This window comes from Idiotropiscis lumnitzeri, chromosome 5, assembly GCF_059441095.1.
Source record: "Idiotropiscis lumnitzeri isolate Australia: NSW breed Sydney's pygmy pipehorse chromosome 5, RoL_Ilum_1.0, whole genome shotgun sequence".
Classification (NCBI taxonomy): Eukaryota; Metazoa; Chordata; class Actinopteri; order Syngnathiformes; family Syngnathidae; genus Idiotropiscis; species Idiotropiscis lumnitzeri.
Genome location: NC_142395.1, coordinates 14,542,893 through 14,565,627, shown reverse-complemented (window position 1 = coordinate 14,565,627; position 22,735 = coordinate 14,542,893). Strand labels below are relative to the sequence as shown.

The window sequence follows — 22,735 nt, the reverse complement described above, 5'->3', positions numbered from 1 at the left end:
ACTCGTCGAAACACGGCATTCTGATTAATATTACGTTTGTGGAATATGTTCATAAAATACACCCTGTTTTTGTGCATGTCAGGGGGCGGCCATTTTGCCACTGCTGTCAACTCAAAATGACATCACAGTTGCGCACGGCTCAGATAACGACCAATCATTGCCAATCTTCAGAAAACAGGTGAGCCGTGATTGGTAGCTACCTGAGCCCTGAGCAACTGTGATATCAATTTCAGTTGACAGAAATGGCCGGCACTGCAGAAAAACGGGTGGATTTTGCTGCTTAACTCATATTTCACAAACACAATATTAATCAGAATGCCATCTGTTTAGACTAATGAAGACATTTAGAAGATATTATTGCAAATTATATTTTGGGGTTGACTTCCTGTTTAAGTAGCACTATTGTGATCTGCAGGCTCCCAAATGTGGATACAAGTGTGATTTGGATCCGGTAACTGACAACGGAAGTGAGGCGTAAACGCGTGAATCGATTGCACAATATCTAGGCAGAACGAGCTAGACATCACCCAAATACACCGATGGTTGGCATACTCTTAACATTTGCACAGAATAAATATGTTTGAAAACAAACAGAGACATCGCAGACAAAAAATATTTAGAGTGGAAGTAAAGTCAAAAATTTTCTTTTGAATATATGTTCTATGCACGCTCACTAGTCTAAACACGGTATTGTAATCAATATTGCATTTGTGATATATGAATTAAGCAGCAAAATCCAAACGTTTTTGTCCATCTCATTTTGCAATTTGCCGTCGACTATAAATGCCATCGCAGTGCCTCAGGGCTCCGGTACCGACCAATCATGGCCACCATATGTACTGTACGTGACAATAAGATCTGCGGCGGGATTCAGATTCATCTGGCAGGCTGTGATTTGGACTCTGGACTTTGAAACTGGGGCGGTGTTCTCACTGAAAGCTGTCGCTGGAAGTCTCATCCAAGTACAAATGCAACGTCTGATAACCCCCGGCAGGAGTTTGAGCATGCTGCCAAATGCACACATTGAGAGTGCAACAGGTGGCAAAGCATATATAGCAATTCCCCCACGATCACTGTGCGGGAGAGGGACTGAGCCCTGCCGGGAATTGCAAAACAACGTGAATAATTGATGCCACCTCGAAAGAAAATGTTCAGACTTTTTTACATTAATAGCCTATACCACAAACTATAATGCCAAAACAATTTGACATGATTTCAAACTCATTCAATCAAAGTGCATGCACACATGCAATGATGACTCTATTGTAACTTAGCTCCTCCCGGACGCACAAAGATTGTCGCGAAATTGAGATGTGTCACGCATATGTATAAATACGAGGAGTTCAGGAAAGTTGCGTCACAAAGATATATTTTCAAAACAAACCAAAAAAAGTTTTCCCCTCAGTGTCGCCTTGACTATATTGTATACCTTTTTCCTGCAGCTCGATGCAGCCATTAAACTTTTTTCCACATGCTTTTATATAAATATCATCTGAGTCAGGTCATCAAACAATGAGCAGACCGAGTGATGATGAGACGAATGAGACCAGGCTCGCTTGGAAGCGTGCTCATCGGCGATGAGTCACAGATCTTCGAGCGCAACATGCAGACAGAATGCAAGAGCCTTCATTGGAAGAGTCGGACGTTGCCAAGGTCGAAAAAAAGCACAACAGTCCAAGTCCAAAGTATCAGAAGTAAATCTAAAGTAAATCAAAGTATCATTCCTGAACATCGGTGCGCTGAAGCAACCTCCCTTCACTTGATCTAGCAATGTGTGATTTTGTTTTGTTTTTTTTGTTTTTTTTGCTCTTAACCAAACAAAGAGGCTGTCATGGGGGGCCTGTTTTAAACTGTGCATGGGCATCAAGATGTCAAGCAGGCAGATTACATTCAAAGTTGGCGTTTTGCGTGTGGATTTGACAGAATTTCCAGTCCTGGGACATTTCTGAGATACCTCGTACTTTGTTTGACACTATAAGACTCTCAGACGGGGCTTACTCAGACAACTTTGGTGCCATCTTGTGGCAGCCTAGGACAAATCGGAAAAACCACCAAAACAGCAACTAGACAAGTTTTTCAGCAAATAATGTAGGATAGGCGGCAACGATCTGCAAATAGGCATATTCACAAGTCGACGGGGGAAACACTGCAGACGTATGGCTCATTTCTTTCAATGAAACAAAATCTCTTAAAGGTGAAGATACCCACAGAAAACAAAAACCTCAACCATTCTGCAAAGAAGCGTTTTGATGGACATAGAAAATGACAGCCGCCATTGCCTACGTGTGTTGAAAATGACAACAACGGTGTTTCAGCAGTCACATGGCTCCAGGCTACACGGCAAATCGAGTGTTAATATGCAAACGGAACCTGTGTGCTCTGTACTGGAGGGGGAGCGGCTAACTTTAAACGCAGATGAGCGGAGGGGGTGTGAGGAAAACAGTACAGGAAGGGGAGGGGACAGTGTGCTCTCTGAGGAAGAGCAGGCGAGTGGGTGGCTGCAAAGCCGCAGGTGACGGTCGCATAACACTTCATTCCTCGCCTTCAATTCAAGCATCTCCATTAAAAAAAAAAAGAAAAAAAAGGAGGGACTGAAAATGAGCGACTACAGCAGGGCTGGGCAAGTTTTTGTGCTCAAGGTCCATTGAAACACACCCTCCCTGGCACTTCGGGTAGAGCTACAGCAGTTTTATTGCATAATTATTCCAACTGTTGCATTTTATTGAAAAAAAACAAAAAACATTTTATTCAGTTAATTTTATTGTTGTATTATTATTATTATTATTAGAAACTATATGAACATAAATACACATATGTGTATAAGGAGCGCAACTCGCCGGAAATACATAAGCAGAGAAGAACAACCATGGCGAAACTCAGAGATGCAGTTCAAAAGCAGACTTTCGGAGGGAGGAGGAAACAGAATGCGTTTTTCTGTTCGGACTGACATGAATATGTTTTTTATTGACGGTAGACGTGTTTGATGGAAATTACGTCTATTTGCGTCATGACGTCCTGCTGCATAATTTGGGTTATTCAACGGCGTGAATAACTGTCCACTAACGCTCATGTAAACAGGTTATTCAGAACTTTTCAGAAATGGGAATTTTAACCTTAATCCAAATATCGACTGTAACTGTGGCTATGTTTTCCTCCTGCTCATGATTCATCATCTGCTGTGGTCGACAGTTGTGACGAAACAATTTGTAAGAAATAATGTTTTCAGTGTTGACTTCTAGGAAGAGTTCTCACATAATCATCAATTTACACCCAATGATTGGGGTAAAAATATGAATTTCACGACTGCTGGTGCCTCAAGCGACTTAGTCGATATCATTACAAAATTGTCTTTTTTTCTAGTAATACCATTGCCCTCCCTTTTCTATACCACCCTGCCTTATTCGGATCATGAGCAACTCTTGCCTGTCCTAGCAAACTTCTGGCACGTGCGCAACGCGTCACCAGTCAATCACAAGGCAGTTTCTAGGTATGTTGATACTTGAAATTTGGGATCTAAATTAAAGTCAACAAGACACACCGCACGCTTTCCTCGGCTAATTAAACACAAAAGTGCATATTAATGATCCGTTAGCCCAAGTCACGATGTACGATATAACAGTAGAGGTTTTTCATGCCCCCCCCCCCCCACTGGAGAAGCTGCCAAAGCCCATCAGTGCATTATCATTGCACTGGACCCCCTCTGCTATCTGGCCTACTCTGTTGTGACCGCCCAGATGGAATCACGGCACAGGCGAAGCAGCAGAGTGCACGCTCACAGTGCACGCTCTCTGCAATGTCACATTAAAACGGACTCAGTTCGAACACTGGGCCCGTGGCCCCATGCCAAAGTTGGACTCGTACAGTGCCAGTTTGTGCAGATGCCGCTTGTGCCAACCACAATAAAGCTCTCTGTGCAGCAAATTTACATAATGCCCGACTACCCACCAGCCATTTAGAGCTGCTGGAAGATGACAAAGTTGACATACAGTCCTATCCTTTTTCGATACCGCTTATGTTATTCAGTTTCACGCCAACCTTACATCTGAGTATTTTAGAACGTATGCAACTCTGTGGACCTGCAAAAGAAGCTGTGTGCTCAGTGTGCAGTGTTTCGGTAGAACAGGTTGGATCTGCTCACAGTGTCATGGACAAGTTGAACACAAGGGGGGGACTGAGAGAAGCCATGTGAAGTATAGAGGGAAAAGGGCCCATGTGATCAGAATTTCTGACGGCCGGCACAAAAAAAAACCTGAAAAAAAAAAAACAATACCAACAGTCTTTGGTGAGAAGAACAACTTTAAAACGAAGGACTAAAAGCTTAATTAAATGAGCGTGCATGTTTCTGTCACATTTATGTATTGATAAAATATTGCGTGTACCGCCTAAGCATAAAATGTAAACTGCTTAAAAAAGAGAGTTTGTTTTAGTTTACAACTTAATCTCAGACATGTGACAACTTTGCTCTTCTAACTACAGCTTTTAATGAGGATCCATTCGGTATTAGTCCGAGGTTGTGGTTCTGCTTTCCCATGCAAATGCATTACAGTGCGTATACTTTTAAAAACCCATAAAAAAAGAAAAGAAAAATTCTCCAAAGGAGGGGTCAAAACAAACAGTGACAGAGCGGGGAAACGCTGTAGCGTGAATCCAGCTTTTGATGCATAGTTCAGTTCAGTTTTAGTTATGCTAGTAAATTGTTTTCTGATATAGCTCGTAGAAAATCTATTTAGGGCAACTGTCCCTGCAACGCAAAGTGTCAGGAATGAAGAGTACTTCAGTAAGTAAGAAAGATTAAAGCTCTGTCGTTTAGGGGACTAGTGGAAAGACTGGTAATGTCCATAAACTGTGCAAATTACACAGAACAGTGGGAGCCATTCCGGATCGTTTATTAAACTTTAGCACTCTAAATGAAGGCCTGTTTCACGGTCAGTAAAACACCCTAACTAAAGCGCGACTAACAATTTTAAACAATTAAATGCTTCTAATCTTAATCAATAAATTAGAGCAATGTTCACAGATAATGAGCAAGATAGTGATCCGTCCAAGACTGAGAGCTGCCAACATATAAGGTCTGTCAAAGTTAAAGCATTGACTTTGGAGGTTAATTTGAAGGTGTTTAAAGAAAAATCAAATCACTTTTATTTACTTTCTGTGGCTCTGACCTCTGCTCACGTTGCAGCCAGAGAGTCACCGGCGCAAAGACAAAGACGGACTTTCACGTAGTTTTACTTGAAAAAGTTGCTCGACGGCTGATTGTAGAAATCAAAATAACTTGTGCACTTTACAAAGCCAAATTCAAATACCATATTTCAAATCGAAATATACCACTTTAAAAGGCATTTGAACTTTAAATACGAGGAACAAAACACGGAACAAAAATCATATTCAGACCCACAGGCTCAAGTTAATCCTGAATGGCAGAACTTTTTTTTTTTTACTGTGGTCCCAGATTGGGGTGAGACGGGATAGGAAAGAAAATCCACTCCCGGGTCACCCACTATCGGAAAGTGTTCCCCATTTTTTTCACATGGCCCCTTTGCAAAATTTATTGCCCAGCCCCGTTGGAGAGACGTCACTGAGCAGATTAATATGAGACAACTGTTCACGGAATAAAACAACAAAAAAAAAAAGAACAAAATACTAATTGATCTGCAATTTTCTCACACAATTGAATGTTCACCCCAATTTCCTATTTCCATTGTTTTGCGTCTTTTATTTACGGAGAATGTCAGCTTTGTTCTGTGTCGCGTTTAAGGAAGACGTTATTCCTCGAGGTGAAAGACGCAAGGCTGTTCCAAAACGTTACGACGGAAAAGCAACTGACTATTTGACGGAAACGTTGCATTAGGATGCCAAGACCAGACAGAAAAGATGTAGAGGTTGTGAGAAATTCAGCAAGTTTACAACTACTCCGTTTGTTACAGCATACCTGGGGGGGAAGCGGTGAGGGTTACTGGGTGGATATCCCCTTTAAAGAGGCAGCCACGTGCATAATGCACACGTTCCAGGAAGATTCACATGTTCCAACTGGAAATTCTCTCTCATTTCCCAAAGATGTGAAATCCGAGGCAGGTGTCACCTCCTCCCTGGAGGTGAAGGAGCCAAACACGCAAACTTGATGACTTGGAAGCTGAAAATACTTCCATACTTTAGTCCATATCGCCGCCAGTATTCAAACACTTGCGTTCTGTCAGGCGGGTAAAGTTTATTCCCTGCATAGTTTCACAGAAACTTGTCAACTTGGCAATTTTCCGCGGTTGACTGTAGTTACAAAACTATAACAGAGGTGTGATGGAGCCTGTGTAACCCCTTTCACACGCTGCGATTCAAAGCCAGGAAAGCAGTTCAGCGTGAAAGGCACACAGAAAGAGGATTGAAGTAGACCAGCGAATGTTCCGTCTTCTGAGGTCATATCGGAGACGCTAACGGAGGTCTGCAAAAGATTGCCGGATAGGCCAGGCTCCCATGTAAAGTTCAACACCCCCCACTACTTTCCCTTCCCCTGTTGTGTTGTAAAGCAATTGTTACTGTCTGACGAGAATTTTATATATATCACAAAGTCGGGTCAGTAATCTGCATCACTAGGCGGCAAAAATGCCAGGTCTTCTGTCACGGCTATGATTGATTGGCCGCCTGTGCAGGATGGTTGAATAAAATAAAAAGGCTTAGAGATGATGGAGGCACAATGTATGTAAAAATATGTCAAAAGATAAAAAGCACACTTTTTAAATGGTAAATTATTATTAAAGCAAAGAGCACCTCAACGACAATTTCATAAATTGGCTTAAGACGGAGTGTGCCCAAGTCCGGTTCTCCAGATCGCTTGTCCAGCCTGTTTTAGAGCATTCCCACTGCAACACGCCTGATTCAAATCATCAGGATCGTTATCAGGCTATTACAAACCTTACTAATGATCATGATGATTTGAATCAGGTGTGTTGGAGTAGGGATATACGTAAAACAGGTTTGACAGGGGCTCTTGAGGACCACACTTGGGCACCTTTGACTTAAGCTGATTGAACAAAACGCGTAAGTACAAAACCTTTCGAACCACGCTCAAGCACCCTAAATGGGCCGTGCTAGTGGAAGTGGGAATGGGTGTTGGGGCACACGAAAATAAAACAAGCAGACTTTAGCGCTGATGGCACGAACCTCTGAGGAAAACAATGGCAAATAGCGTAGGAGTTCAGCCACCCTCCCCCTGACAAATAGGTAAAAAGACTGTTTGGGTACAAATTACACCAGGAATTTGGAATGGTTGACTGAGCACCAACTCAACGGGAGCGGCATTAAAAATATCTTTCGGAGCCAAGCGCGACACGCACAAGACACACGACAGACGGTCGATCCAGTTACCATCCAAGAGTTCAGCCTGCAGCGCAGCTTTGAGCAACTATTTAAGCTGTTGCCCTCTGGGTGGTATTCAGTACTACAGTGGACCTGCAAACACACCCATGGACTCCACCAAGGCTGACCAGAGATCTAAGACATATAGTAAGGTCCCCTGTCTGAGATGATATCAGACGGCGTACCAAAACGCACAAACCAGGTCGACAGGAATGTGCGGGCAACATCCACAGAGGACTTGGAGGACCGGAGACGAGCTTCAGGGGATCTGGTGGTCCGATCCACCATAGTGAACAGGTGCGTAAAACCCTGCAATGGAGGCAGGGGGCCTACCAGGTCAAAGTACACCTAGTCAAACCGGCTTGCTAAAAATCAGAAAAAAGTTCGAGGTAGGATTTGGTGTGCCGGGGGACTATGTTACGTTGACGTGCCACACATGGAACCGCCAGCTCCTTGACATCTTTCCGTAGTCCAGACCAAACAAACTTGGCACTAACTAGCTTGACCAACACACGAACGCCAGGGTGCGAGAGGGAGTGGAATGAATCAAAAACCCGGCTGCATCATTTTACTGGAACCACAGGCCGGGGTTGGATGGTGAGCTTGCGTCACCACCTCCTTAAGTTTAAGAGCTGTACCCGATTCATTGAAGGTGTGGATGTCAGGATCATTGGGCTGGTTAGCGACCATGCAGAAAATCCATAGCAATAGCAAAAGTAAGCGCCCTGTGACCCACATAACCTGTTAAACGGCATCCCTCTAGTAGGAAAAGAAAATCGCATGTCACCAGATCGAGTGCCAACAACTCTCTGTCAAAAATGTCCGTTTGTTATACCGCAGCTTAAGCCTGAAAAACGCAAGGGGCTGTCACACATTTGCCACCTGCTGTTCTACCACCGCTCCTACAGCAATATCGGACCCGCCCAGAGTCAAGGCCACTGGCGCTGTGGGTGAGCGAGGAGGTCGGCGTACGCAAGACAGGCTTAACGTGTTGGAAAGTGCGACCAATCACCACTCAGCTTCAGAAAACAGATGGGCCATGATTGGCCGTTACCTGAGTCCTGAGCAACTGTGATGTAATTTTTAGTCGACAGCAAGTGGCCAAATGGAGAGATCTATTGAGATCTATCTATTAAAAACAAGTTGCTTTAATGGCATAACACATTTTCCACCAATGTTATATTAATCACAATGCAGTGTTGAGTCAAGAAAAGTTTGGACTTGACTTCCCCTTTAAGAACTGAATTACTTTGAGAACCGAGGAACTCCTGTAGTGTAAATTTAGAGCGGGGAACATATGAGCGGTGGGACATGTGTGACATAGTCCCTGACAGTACAAAGGGTTCGCACTAAACACAAGGACAACGGGCAGCTATTCACCGTCAGCAGTCACTAGCCACCTTTTCCTAGAATAAACTTTGCATTATGGCCAAGGGGTTTTCCTCAAATTCATGTTTAGATTCCAGAGAGAAAGAGAGAGAGAGAGAGAGAGAGAGAGGGCGACTGTGGTATTCTCCCGCCGCCAAATGGCAGGTCAAACCAAGTTCAAGAACATTGCCTCTCGTCACGATGCTTGCATTCCAGCCACAGACACAGTATTCCATATAGGTGCCGGGCTCCCTCAACTTCAGTCCAAAAAATAAACCCTCACTGGCCTTTACATCACACACAATGAACGCAACAGCAAAAGAACAGACAAGACGAAAGGAGAAAAGTTGAAATTCAGACCTACGGTGCAGTAGTTGAGGCTTCCCACATGCTCCATACACACTCTGTCAAGTACAGCCTCCCTCCTCCCCCTCCTTTCTCCCCAATAGCCACGCCTCTTCCGCCTCAGCCGCCTAACATCCTGTTTACTGCTGACCCTCGCTTATCCCCCTCCCCCCCGCCGCCCGCCCTTTCTTATCTGTCGGGCCTCCCATCAGAGGAGCCGATGGGCGGAGTGCAAACAGGCAGACAACTTGACACGGCGAGGGAGGGGAAGGTTTAGCAAGTGGGTTTGAGAGGTGGGGGTTCCGACAGAAGCAGCAGGTTTCCACAGGGCTGCACGGCAGCTGCGTGTAAAATCTGCACGTCGCGTTGTATTAAGCCGACGATGGGTGTCGCCTTTCAGGGCCGTTCGCGGTCCCCCCCTCACCCACCAGAGCTCGTCCGCTCTGATCGTTGGTTGCCTCTGAGTTATATAAACCTCTGTGAGGTCAGCAGGCGGCGAAGCTAGCGTGACGCAGACAGGAGCGCGCACGCTTGGCCTCAGTCACCCACGGGCAAGGCAATGTGGGGGAGGACGCGTGGCGGCACCCGGTTACCCAGATGTGGAGCACCTGCACGGAGCTCGATCTAGATGTCGATAAGTTCATAATGATATTGATTGATTAGATTGTAAAAAGATCAATACTTTAGTTGTAGTGTATCCCCTTTGCGCAACTTCCTCAAACATTTGTTAAAACTCAATTTAAGGGGGTTGTTTAGATATTTTTAGAACGTTTAATTTTCTATTCATTGGTAAACTTTGCCAAAATTTATTGCTGGGTTTGACTAATCAAAAATCATTTGAAAGCTAAATCGCCAAAACAATAGGTCATGAAAAGTCAGTTATATAGAAATTTAGAGTAATCTGCCGAAGTTATTGACACATATCAGTATCCATATCACAAAATTACAAAAAAAAAAAAAAGAACGAAAGTAGATAATGATCATCAGCTGCCTCATAAACAATAGAAATACTTTTTTTCCCCCCTTTCTAGGTAATGTGAAAAGGGGGAACGGCCTAAGCAGACCTGGTGAGGAACTTTCAAAGACTGAAAGAACTGAAAGTCCAATTGTCTGAAGTGAAATCTGTTGCAATAAATACGATGAAATTGAGAAAACCTGCTACCCAATAGGCCACTGACGCGGGAAGGTCTAAGGTGATATAAAAAAAAAAAAAGTCGGAATACTGCAGCGTGGAGAACTAAAGTACAGCAACATGGTATGCATAAGCATGTGTGCTTATGTTTATCATTTCTTGCCTGTAAATTCAAACACTACAATATTGTGACGATGAATAATCTGAGCAAGCAGCATTGGTTTACGTGACTCATATGGTATCGTCTCATCATACTTGGAACCCCGACTAAATGCGTAAAAAACATGACAGTCAATGACAGTCTTCAATGAAAATGATTCCGACTGGCTACAAGCTGTATGCTTGTCACTTGCATGTGAGATTGATTTAATTTTTTTTTTTTCCATTTCATGCACGAGGTTTATTACCCCTGATCATTTGTCATTAGGTTAGTGTTTGATTTGGCCAGTTAATATTTATATTCACTAATATAGGAAATACCAGTGGAAAGATGCTACGAAACAAATGCTAGATTTATTAAAAGGATTAAAAAATGTGGATCTGTGGAGCAAATTATTTCAAATTTGGGCTGCGGCTATCAAATATTTTTATAAAATCAGATACCCGACAGAAAATCCTAACAAATAATTGTGTATTTAGATAAAAATAAAAAATATCTATATTAATATGAATCCCCCAAACACAGTCTGGACTCTTCGTTTTGCCGCGACACACTGCCAGGAACAATTTCAAAATAAAAGTGCAACAAGGAATTGTTGTCCATATAATATTTGGTAAGTTAAGGTTTATTTTGAAGTTGACTTTCTCAGCACATTGGCAGCATGTTACTGTCATGTATAGCATGAACAATTGTTGCTTCGGTTAGCTTGTTTGACTTCTTCCGGACAGACAGTGTACACGTAGAAAAGCGGGTACTTGAGGCAGAAAAAAAAATAGGTACCTGAATTATTCAAGGACTCCTATTTCAAATCGATTTCATCTCAAAATGCTCATAAGCATGTTGAAAGAAATGTCCACATCTTTCTATTCGTCCAAGTGAGGCGAAAATTTTTTTTTTAACTGACCCTTTTAGTACAGGCCCCCAAGACAATGACGGTCTTGAATCCGAGGGGCTCGTCACACCTGCGAGCTGACTGTTGCAGCATTTGGTGATCAATCCTAATTAGGCAGATTCACTGCGGGGGAGTGGAGAATGGGCCGCTAACCCCCCGATGGCTCGCCTGCTCAGCAAACACGCCACCATCAGCAGGCTCTTCACAAATCAGTGCACATGTTTAGCACAGTCAGCCGCCGAGCGTCAACACGGGGGCCGGACAAAGGGTCCAGTCAAAACGGTCTCGATAAAGGACAAAGACGCGAGCGTTAGACAGTTGTGGTTGAAAAGAGGTGGCACTTGGACACGCAGCGAAGACTGCAAAGATTACAATCGACTCAGAGATACATCCTGGCTGAACAAACAGTAGCTAAAATGGAAGAAAATAAGAAAGAAAATGTACGTGAGCAAGCAACTCGTCACTCACTTCTCATCGTTTTATATAAGTGAGACTAATATACATACCAACCACCCCAACACAGATGATCTGCCCAAGTCATTAGAACCTAGATCGGGGGAAGCTCCAGAGTCACTTTCAAGTGACGCCAATAATCTGGTGATGCGTTTGGTATAGTTGAAAAGTTATAGTTAGTTGAACAGCTATTCCGTCACGGCAAATGGCATTTCGAGCTTGCGGTCAATAAATGGCAAATTGTGTTTTTGCCATCTCGTCTTCTCATCAGCCATGTTGGAAGAGGACCTTTGACTTGCCCATCTGTTCCTATCATTATCGATAGACAATCCGCTGGACTAAAGAGCTATGCAGAAAAGTGAAATAGGATGAAATATGTGGAGTTGTCCTGATCCAATCAAGTAATTTTCCAATGATTGGTATTGAATGAAAACTAATTTTTACTTTCTAAATTTCTAAAGGTCACGACTTGACAAAGTAATCACGGTACAATGACAAACACACAATTTCTGGGATTCCACCAAAAAATTGCCTGCAGTTTACTTACGCTGCAGTTTGGTTAGCACCGATTTGTTCATATTTTAACCCCCCAAAAAGGAGCACTATAGGTTGAGATGATTGACAAAAGAAAAGGGAAGCTATGGCAGCGACCAAAACAAAGGGTGCTGCCTGATGACCAGAATGAAGTACTCCGATCATAAGTTTTGCGACAACAGTGTGCAAAACATTACTCACGATTGCTACAAGGTGAGTTTTGAAAGTAAACAAGCAAATGTTGCACTTGCAAAGCTCAGACCCAGCCCCTGGTCGTCATAGTCATGAAAGCCAGACCCAGAATTTGATTTGTCCGAATTTTTTTTAAACATTTTCTTCTTTTGCGCAAAAATAAATAAATCAATGAGTATAAGAATAATTGTGATTTGAATTCTTTCCAAAATAATGGGGATACTATTTTTTCCATAATCAAGCATCCCTTGATTTCAGCAAGACAGGAAACAAGTTGCCTTAATTATTATTTATTTTAATCAAATCATGTCAAAGACACATAGAAACATGGACAAAAATAAATCATGTCTTTCCAACCATAAATATGCGGAACATCAAAAGAGCTCATATTGTCGATTTTGTCATCTGCTGAGCAACTGGATACAAAAACGCTTAATGATACAACATAATTTGGTCACTTTTGACATATTTTTCCTTCCGTTTGATTGTTCTGCTTCATTTAAGTGCATTTGAGTTACTGTAAAGGGCATTTTGCGGTCAAGGTACGCCTATTGCACCCCCTATTGTGTTTGTTTACAATTAGGGGGGTAGTAGAGTCCTGCAACACATGGCCAGGCGAAGACCCACAAAGTGTGAACAAGGCCGGTGTCAGTGCGTTCTCTTTTGCACTTTGGTGAATTACGTTAGCTCAGGCACAAACACACGAATCGAAAGTGTGCGTGCACCAAATTCACCAGTTGAATGTCTCAATAGGCTCCAAAACAAATTAGATCTCATGTTGTTGGTTGTGACGCATTTTGGTTTGCTTGGACTTTGAGTTTTTGAATAAACAGAGCCATGGTGGGGGGGGGGCAAGGGTGGTGGTGGGTTTGTTTTATAAATGTTATAATTTCATCGACAGCTTTGGACGAGCATTACGATGGGTCAGACCCAACATACGACATGTCAATGTTACGAACGGCGGGCAACGGCGTCGGAGATGCAGCCAAGTTAGAAAACAAAGTCACGTGGTACAAGAAGGCACATTCACCACGGTACTTAGCGTTTTTCATTTGATTGGGTTAAAAATGATTTTTCATACAAATATTTCTGGTCTATTACGACGACTACTGTGTTAGTGTGCTTGTGTCAGCGCTCGGCCTCTGGCGTTCAGATTTGGTCACATCGCTGTTGAAAACCGAGAACCCCGTTTTTAATCATTCATGCATTCACTCTAGTCAATGTGTTGGGTTGACTTGTGCTACGTCATTAATGGCCATATTCAGAAGATGCAAGGCCCACTTTATGTCTGATCCCTTTGTAGTAACACTGGCAGATATTTTTTTTCATATCTGAGGATTATCCATATTCAGATGAAGCCTGATTCCAAACTCAGAATCTATTCCTGGGAAAGAAATACAAAATTTAAAGTGTGCCATACTCTGTCACTAATGAGCAGGAGCACATTTCTAATTATTGCAATTAGTTGCATGAAAAACAAATATGACACATTTTGATACAATTGGATTTTTAATTTTTTTCCTCGAGTTAACATAACCCCGCCCCTGGTTCATTTTTAAGATGTTTACTCATCAACTGATTCGTACAAGAGAAAACAGCCTTGGGACGCTACAGTTGATCTTCCGCAGTTCTGTTCCTGTGGTAGCAGTGTAACCCGAATTTGTACGAAAATGGAATGCATTGTAAAATATCCCTATCCTATATGCTTAACACAGTAGTAAAGCGATAATTAACTACCGTAATTCAGAGTGGTGTGAGGAAAAGTCCTTCAAGGCCTTCTCTGTTGGCCTGACATAATCAAAAAAAATAAAATCAAGAAATCATGAACATGTATATTTAGATGAGAGTTTTTATCCAATCAGAATTCAGCAAGCTTGTGTTGCCAGGCAGATTTCATAGTACCAGTGGCCCGTACGATTCGCTCGAGGCCTTCAGAGTCAACAGTGCTGGCGTCTGCTGTGTGAGTGAACGAGCTCTTAGAGTTGATAAACAGTTGCGATAGCCAATCAGATCACGAGTTGGTGACCGTAAGGCCTTATCGCAGGCCTCACGTTGAACATGCGAAAGCGTCTTGTGATTCGATAATCACTTGTGATAGGGCAGTGCGATGCGGAATCAATAAATCCACACAGGACATTCTTACCCGGCGACTGTTTGAAAATGTAAAATATATCCTTGCTTTTTTAAACTAAAATGGCCAAAGGAAGGATAAGTGTGGATTTGATTGCAGATATACTTGCAAGACCATTTTCAAGACAGACCTTTCAAGGGAAGCTAGCTCTCGTGAGCCGAAGTCGTCCAACACCCACTAGTGCCGAGGTGTGTGTATGTTATTTCTCCAGCCTTGGTGTCATAAATGATGGTAATATGAAGGGTATTTATTCAAGTCAGGCCAAGTAGGACTTCAAGTGTGAAATGCACAGCAATGGTAATTCATCATCTTACAGCGCTGCCCAAAATTGTTCCTTGTGCACAGTTGTGAACCTCCACATTCTGTAAGTCCACCCAGTTAAATGCAACAAGCCTGCATTCTTGGGGAAAAACATGCAGGTGTTGTATATAAGGTCAAAGACTTTTGCAAGGTTTTATGCATTTTGAAATAATTGTATTTATTTTATTTTTATCTAAACTAAAAAGACCACATCACTGTGTCAAAACTCGCATGAGTGTGCGTAGACTTGGGCTGGTTTTGTCTGCCGACATGTGTCACTGCCCAGAGTCTCCGTGGATGCTGCTAGGTAACTCGCCAAGTAAAGATCCGGGATCTGCCTGAAGCCTGTTACAGCCAGCTCAGGCAATCACCCAGCATCTCTCCCCCACCTACCGCTCATTTATTTTCTCCCACTCATGCTCTTCCTTGCTGTCTCATTCCCTCCCTTTCTTCCCTAAGCTGTCCGTCTTTTTTCCATGAGCTACTGCTCTTCTCATCCCCACAACCCCCTCCCTGGAGTGCTCTCCTTCAGCCACACTCCCCCTCCCCACACACTCCACCCGCTTCCTCCCTCAGCCTTGCCTCGCTCATGCGTGCGTCTGCACTCGCGGCCAGTGTGGCAGCTACCACAACAGCGTGCAACCTCCCCCCACACTCCACTCCAGTGTGCTCCTGGCTTGCCCTGACCCACATCTTGATATAGCCCTAAGTATGCTTACAGCTAAGTCCCGAAGACACTCCACTCTTAGCCTAATCAGGCCTGACCTGCTGTCGGTGTACGAGGAAGATAGACAAGCCTGGCTGGTCGGATGGTCGTCTTAATCATCATTTTCTGCAGGCTTTCCCGCCCAAACAAGACAAATTTTCACGAGCCATCAGAGTGTTTTATCTGGGCAAAGCTAGTTAAACATTACATGACTGGTCAGATTGGCGTCCATTACACCCCGGGAAGAACAGAAATGTTCTTTTAATGTTAACAAAGTGTAGAGAATGCCATTTCATGACATTTATCTTCTCGGAGGCCATCTTAGCACTGATAGAGGGGGCTCCTTTTGCAGTGGTTGTGAATACTGTAATGTCATATGTAACAGAGCACTCTATACTGTTGTTGACATTGATGATCCTCGAGCAGCGCCGCAAATGAGTATTTGCAAGTGATAGAAACATGCTACCGCGAAGTAATAGCATTGCCGAAGTTTCATTAATTGTTCTTGCAATGTTCGTGGAGCAGCCGCGGTGTAGGACATCCAAAGTCAATCATCGCTCAAAAACTCACAACCTCACACTTTCTGGTGTGCATGCACATGGCAAGACCGTGCATGCCGATTCATTGTTGTCTTAAATTCTGCATCGTAGTTTTGAATGAAGATTCACAGAAACGAGAGTTAAAGTATTCGCAAAACATTTTACCGTGAATAGGAAGTTTGCTTACAGTTGAGAAATTTACCTTTCATTTACTTAACGGCAGCAAAAATGCTTTAATTTTCACACACTATGTATTTAGAAATTATCAACGAATATTACTTATTGATTGATTTAGCATAGGCATGTTTAACTTCATTGCCAATCAAGACGGTCTTCCATTCTCAATGGCGTCAGCACATCTCACACTTTGGTGGAGACGTCATGGTCTCTATCGATCATAAATGATATGTAAGGGCCAGAGGTGATTTTATCACCGGCCTTGAGACCACTTAGCACACTGACCACGCATGCGCCAGAGCGACCAACACAAATGATGGACTCCTGCTTCGAGAAGTGCTTGCATGCGGAGATCTGCCGGTATTTTCATACATTGTTACAACAAACACATGAGCCGTTTGTTTTTTTGCTTTCGCGGGGGTCGCTATTTGAATTAAAAATGCATATGCGTGGAGCATGTTGACGGAGACGTGTCGACCATTGCACATGGGTGAGACGCATATAAATGTCCTGAAATGTTTTATGAATGGAAAAGCGAACACATCTGTGTTCTGCATGCCATTCGTAAGTGGCCGGCGTATGCACATTGTGTAAACTATAGAAGACTGAAGAAGAGGGTGACCATCAAACGCGACCCGTTTAGTCGCAGTCTCGAGCCCTGCGGTAACTCGGCTCGAATTCTGCCCCGTGAAATCGATTTTGATCTTGTAAGTAGTTGGAAATGTTAAAATGTTGAGACCGTCATAATACGACGACCCTATGGAAAATCTTAGTTGTTGTTTAATGACAATTTCAGAGCAGCTTCTTTGACACAAAAGAGCAAACAGTATGGACGTGAAAAAATATAGTTAGCATGGAAAATAAAAGAAGAGGAAGATCCAGTTGGGATACGATACTTTTTTGCAGAATTTCTTTTCACCGACTATGTGATCAATGGAACAGCCCATCCACCCTCCATTATCAAAACTGCACTTCAGGAGTACAGTCCTGTAATAAAAAATGTAAATGCTTCCAAATAATGTATCGTACGCCTATCATTTCTGTTAACATATTATTCAGCAATCGCTTTTCAATAATAACTTATCTGTCTGACATGTGATGAATCAGTTGATTATTGTAGATTCTTTTGAGTCTTTGTTTCTTAGATATGATTTGAATGATTGAGCTTCTGATCAGTGAGCAGTTTTCACCAGATATATGCAAAATGACCATAAGTGACCATTGATCACTCTGATTGGCTATTAGCTTGTGAATCAGAAACAGGATGTAGCATGGATACAGAAAAAAGCAATTATCTAGGAAATCAAGTTTGCTGTTGCTATTTACTTTGATAACAGACATTTGTCTCTGCCTGTATCATGAGTGTGTTGGGCAAGTTTGGCACATGTGCATTCTATTTCATAAAACCATGACTGGAGATGGTATGTGAAAAATCGGCTTATCAGCCATGTTCAATGAGTATGAAGGCCAATGGCAAACTCTGTCGACGAATAATCATACTGGTACTCATCGTACCGATTCACACTCAAATTTCATTCTAATATATCGAGTGTTGATTTGATTTCGTTGAATAGTTCAGCCCGTCCACCACTCACCAAAAGACAGCTGGGAAAGGCTGCAGCTCACTCACAACACTAATGAGGACAAGCAGCACAGGGCCTAGATGGATGGATTAATGCAAATCCATCCCGTTTCTACTCTGCTGGTCCTGTTCAGTGTCGAGTGGGAGATAGAGCCAATCCCAAGGGACTGTTTTCGGTCCTCGAGGGCCACTATCCCGCATGTTTCCCATCCTCCAACACACCTGATTGAAATGATCAGCTCATCAGCAGGCTCAGAAGAAGCTTATTAACGAACTTGAGCATTTGAATGTTGCCCTCGAGAACCGACGTTGCCTATACCTGGAGCTAAACTGTGGACCAAATCATCTCCCAATCACGGGTTGTTGCATACAATCAAATCAACAATTGGTGCATTTGTATCAATTTGGAGTCTATAAAATAATAACCTAAGAAATAATGCGATAAAAAAACTTTCCAAATGCACATCTAGGTGAGAAAAAAAAATTATTACCTCTTCTTCTTTTTGTCCAACAGGTGTTTGTGTCCCGTGCTCGTGCCCCCACGCCTGGTTGGAATCCGCCCAGGAACCGTTAGATTGATCTGGTTGGCTGAGCGCGGCCTCCAGCTGGGGCAGAAAATCAGGCAAGAGGTCGGGGGGCTCCAACCCTGCCAAATCTCCATCCTGAGCCTCCGATGCCAAGAGACTGTCCCCTAAGGATGGGTATCCGTTTGCGTTGATGGCCCCGCAGCGCTGAGGCTGCTCAGAGGGCAACTGGTGGGCCACGCTCGGGTAGCAGCTCATCGATTCCCCGAACATCTCGGTCAATTTGTTGTTTCCCTGCGTTTCGCCGCGACAGCGTATACCCTGAAAATGACATTCCTCTGCCTGGTTAACTGAGGTCTGCTGACCCATAACTGATGCGGATGGAAACTGACATGCTGCCCCTGGGAGATCGGGCAGAGCTGCCGCGAGGGGGGTGGCAGCGGCGGCGGGCTGAGCCGCCGCCGAGACAGAGGACAAAGAAGGCCGACTCAGACAGCCCATTTCTGACTCTCCAGGGTAGGAAGGGTACTGAGCCGATTGGTAAGTGGTGACAGAACTCACAGAATAAGTGGGCAGTGAGTGAACCAAAGATGACGAATCCATGGGTGGGTTATTTTCAGCCATTCCTAATCTGCAAGGGAAGCTGCGCTTCTGTTGCTGCTGCAAGCAAGATACCGGCAGTGGGTTATTTTGACTTGGAACAACCGCTGAATGAAACCTTGTTCCCACCGTAGTTAGCTGGTGCTGGGCCTGCTGTGGACTCTGGTGGACGTGCGGCTGGCTCCGAGGCTGGCCCCCCTGATGAAAGGGGAAGCCGTGATGGTGCCGTTGCACCAAAGGCATGGCCTGCATGTTCATTTGTTGATGCTGGCCCTGGTTGAACAGCTGTTGTGGCTGATTTTGCCTTTGCTGCTGCTGCTGACGCATTCTGTGCTGCTGCAGATGATGCGTTTGCTGCTGTCCGACATGTATTTGCTGGTTATACAATTGCTGCTGCTGGGACAAAGGATGGTACATGTTCCCATTCTGGTCCTGATTCCCCCACATTGGGCTGCCACTGTTGAAGAACAACCCATTGGATTGAGGTACTTGGCTCAAAGGGCCATTGTGGTACTGAACCCGTTGCTCTGCCGCCACACCACCTGTACCCCCGGTACTGGAAAATGGCTGCCCGACAGGATTCTGTGCCTTGATTCCAACGTAGTGCCCCATCGGCTGACTGTAAGAGGGCATGGATTGCTGAGTGGACGTGGAAGACACCGGCAGCATCATATCTTGGTTTTTCCCTGGAGCGAGAGTCTCCACTTGGATGGGCTCAAAGTCTGCGCCAAGATTGAGCTCATCCACAAACGAAGGAGCTGACGGGAAGCCGTCGACATCCACTCCTTCTAGACCTCCGCCAAAGAGGTTGGGGTCATCAAAAAAATCCATGTCGGAGCTCTGACGGGTAACAGAACCTTTTGAAGTTCAGTGGATCCACGTTGGTTGCTATGAACCAGTGATGGAAGAGCTATGGCATCACATTATGAGTCTGTAAAAACAGAGGAAATAAAACAAATTTTAGATCAAACAAAAAACGAAAATTTCACAAAAAGGAGTGATTCAGGCTTTTCCATTCATCCATCAGTCCATTTCCCCATTGGGTTTGCGGGTAACAGAAGCCCAAGTTGATTTAATGCGAGAGGAGGCAGACGCCCTGTATATTACTAGTCAACACTCAATCATAGGACACACAGAGACAAATCATCATACACACATAAATTCACACCTATGAGCAGTTTAGTGTATCGTTAACCCAAGAGTCTGTCATTGGGATGCGGGAGAATTTCTTTCTGAAGAAAACACAGACAAGCATAGGTACAAACGTGGATCTTCTGACTATGAGGCAGAAGTGCTCACCACTACCGCACCATACTACCATTTCTTGAATCCTTCCTTAGCAGTACCAGCGAGTTTTTTTTCCTGGCTTATCATTCATATGAAATATTATTTGCGTTAGTCTTTGCCAAAGTTAGCATTGTAGTATATATATATATATATATATATATATATATATATATATATACACATATATATATATACACATATATATATATATATTTGAAGATTTGCTTATTTACGTGTGTATGCCAGGCAGTCTTCAAACCTGTTCCTCGAGGTCCGCTGAGATGCCCATTTAAAATCTCTCCCTGTTGTATTATGTGTTGCTGCAATGAGAAATAGCAAACGGGCAGGACTGCAGACCTCAAGGAACAGGCTTGAAGACCTCTGGTGTAGTAGTATACTGTTAGGAAGAAGAAGTCAAGCTAACCGCAGCAACAACATTGCCAATTTCAAAATAAATCTTACGTTGCCAAAGTAATATATATAATATATGACCAATGCTTTGCTCCTGTTTTATTTTTATATTATTCCCGGCAGCGTGTTGCGGCGTAACAGCTGAATTGTAGAACAGAAAGTGTTTCTACAGATTCAACAAGTCGTCACTGTACTGTACAGTGTCTGATGCTAGTGTGTAGTTTAGCAGCGCTAGCTTAGCAGCACTCAAGTTAATAGCGCTAAATGACTCTGCACACTTTGATGCTGACAGGCTAACACAGTTGCCGTTCTTACTGATCACTTTTTAACAAACCAGGCTTACTTGAATGCATTATTTTAACCAGCAAAAAAACGCAATTTCGTCTCATAGACCAAAATTTATAGGGAGAGATGCATCTAAATACTCATATGTTTCTAGAGAGGAAAATAGTGTCCTGCTTTGCAATTTAAATTTAAGTATGAATGTTATCAAGAAATGAAAACCAATTGGCCGTTCATTATATCTTCTGTATGTTTAACCAACCAGATTACCCGATTTAAATTTTCAGTAGAAATTCCGAATACCAAAATACAAGATAGCTGCAACAAAAAAAATGCCCCAAGTCATTTTACTGCTTAACATATTACTTTTTGATTCATATTGACATTTTGTTTCAATCGGTCCGTTGATTGTGTGGAATTAGTTGTTGACTAATAGTGTCTTGAAGCAACCATCAGAGACAGTGCTATATATGTCTTAAGTATGACGTCTAATGAACAACAACGCAACAAGAGCTATTGAAAGTTAAACGATCCCACTTCTTGCTGACATCGGATAAGAGATGGGGTACACCTTGGAGTGGTAGCCAGTCAATCAGAAGGCAACACTGTCAGTTTCGAGAAACAGCTGTTCCCAACTATAGACAATTTTAGAGTCTATGATGAATCTGACATGCAGATTTTTGGGAGACAAAGTCAGAATACTCAGAGAAACCCCACATTACCACGGGGAGAACATAAAAATTGACACAGGAAGAGTCAGACATGCCAACCACGAGTACACCAAGCTTCCTGAGACATTCTACCGTTGCAGAAAATACACTTAAATGCCCATTTGTAGTCTGTTCCCATTTACATGTTGATACGATGGCAATTCAATGAATATTTTTGCAAATTCTGTCCTTCCGAAAAAAATTTGTCTTAAACTGACACGATTCAAAACAAAAAACAATGAATTTAGAAATCATCAAGTGACTTCCCCTCTTCACAGCATCTATTTTTATCATCCAGTCCTTCAGTGAAACACGCTGGTTGACTAGTAGATTTCCATAATGGCTCTCCGCGCGGTGTTGCAAAGAAGCGCTCTAAAACCACGTAATAGCAAGGTCAGGAACTCTGCGCTGTCAATTATCTATCAGCGGGCTTTTCATGTGTGCAGCAAAAGCAGCTGGCGCTAGCCAACTGCCAGCCACCGGCAGCAGGTGCCTCTTCGTGCAACCCCTTGTATGCACCCTCCCTCCTCCCAATCTCCCCTCACCACAGCACTCCCCTCCTCTCATCCCCCACCACCACCACCACCACCACAACCTTTTCTAAACTCGACAGCCAACAGAGCTGCAGGGTAGGACGCACAGAGAGGCGTTGACAGCTGATAGAATTTCAACAGCCCAGGAACACAGGCAGACGAGGTCCTCTGAGGGCGTGTGCTTGGCGACCACAGACCAGCGGAAGATGACAGAGGCCAGCAAATGTTCCGTCCTTGTGCCGACATGCTATTTGGCAAACTCTAGTAGATGGTTTCAGGAACATTAAAATATTTGAATTCAGGTGGTTTTAAGAATTTCAAAAGAAATTCAGATGGATGTCTTTTCAGTTTACATTATGTGCCAATAAAGTATTAGGTGCAAAAACCTAAGCTACACCACGGATAATCATTCATTCATCCATCTATCGATCCATCCATTTTCTGTAGCGCTTGTCCATGCTGAGTTTGCAGCTGAGCTGGAGCCTATCCCAACTGGCTCTTGGTGAGAAGAGTGGTACACCCTTGACTAG

At 43.4% G+C, this 22,735-nt stretch overlaps 1 protein-coding gene across 8 annotated transcripts in view; it reads right to left on the bottom strand.

Moving 5' to 3' along the window:
* Positions 1–22,735, bottom strand: part of chd9 (chromodomain helicase DNA binding protein 9) — a 77,118-nt gene that overhangs the window by 50,285 nt on the left and 4,098 nt on the right. For 5 of the 8 annotated variants that reach the window (XM_088295325.1, XM_088295328.1, XM_088295329.1 and 2 more), the window contains one exon: positions 18,350–19,913. In XM_088295325.1, coding sequence (XP_088151451.1) covers positions 18,350–19,813 — 1,464 coding nt within the window. In that variant the 5' untranslated portion in view covers positions 19,814–19,913. Of the gene's footprint in view, positions 1–9,075; positions 9,146–18,349; positions 19,914–22,735 lie in introns of those variants that run through there. The other 3 variants (XM_088295331.1, XM_088295334.1, XM_088295332.1) reach the window with 3 other exon arrangements.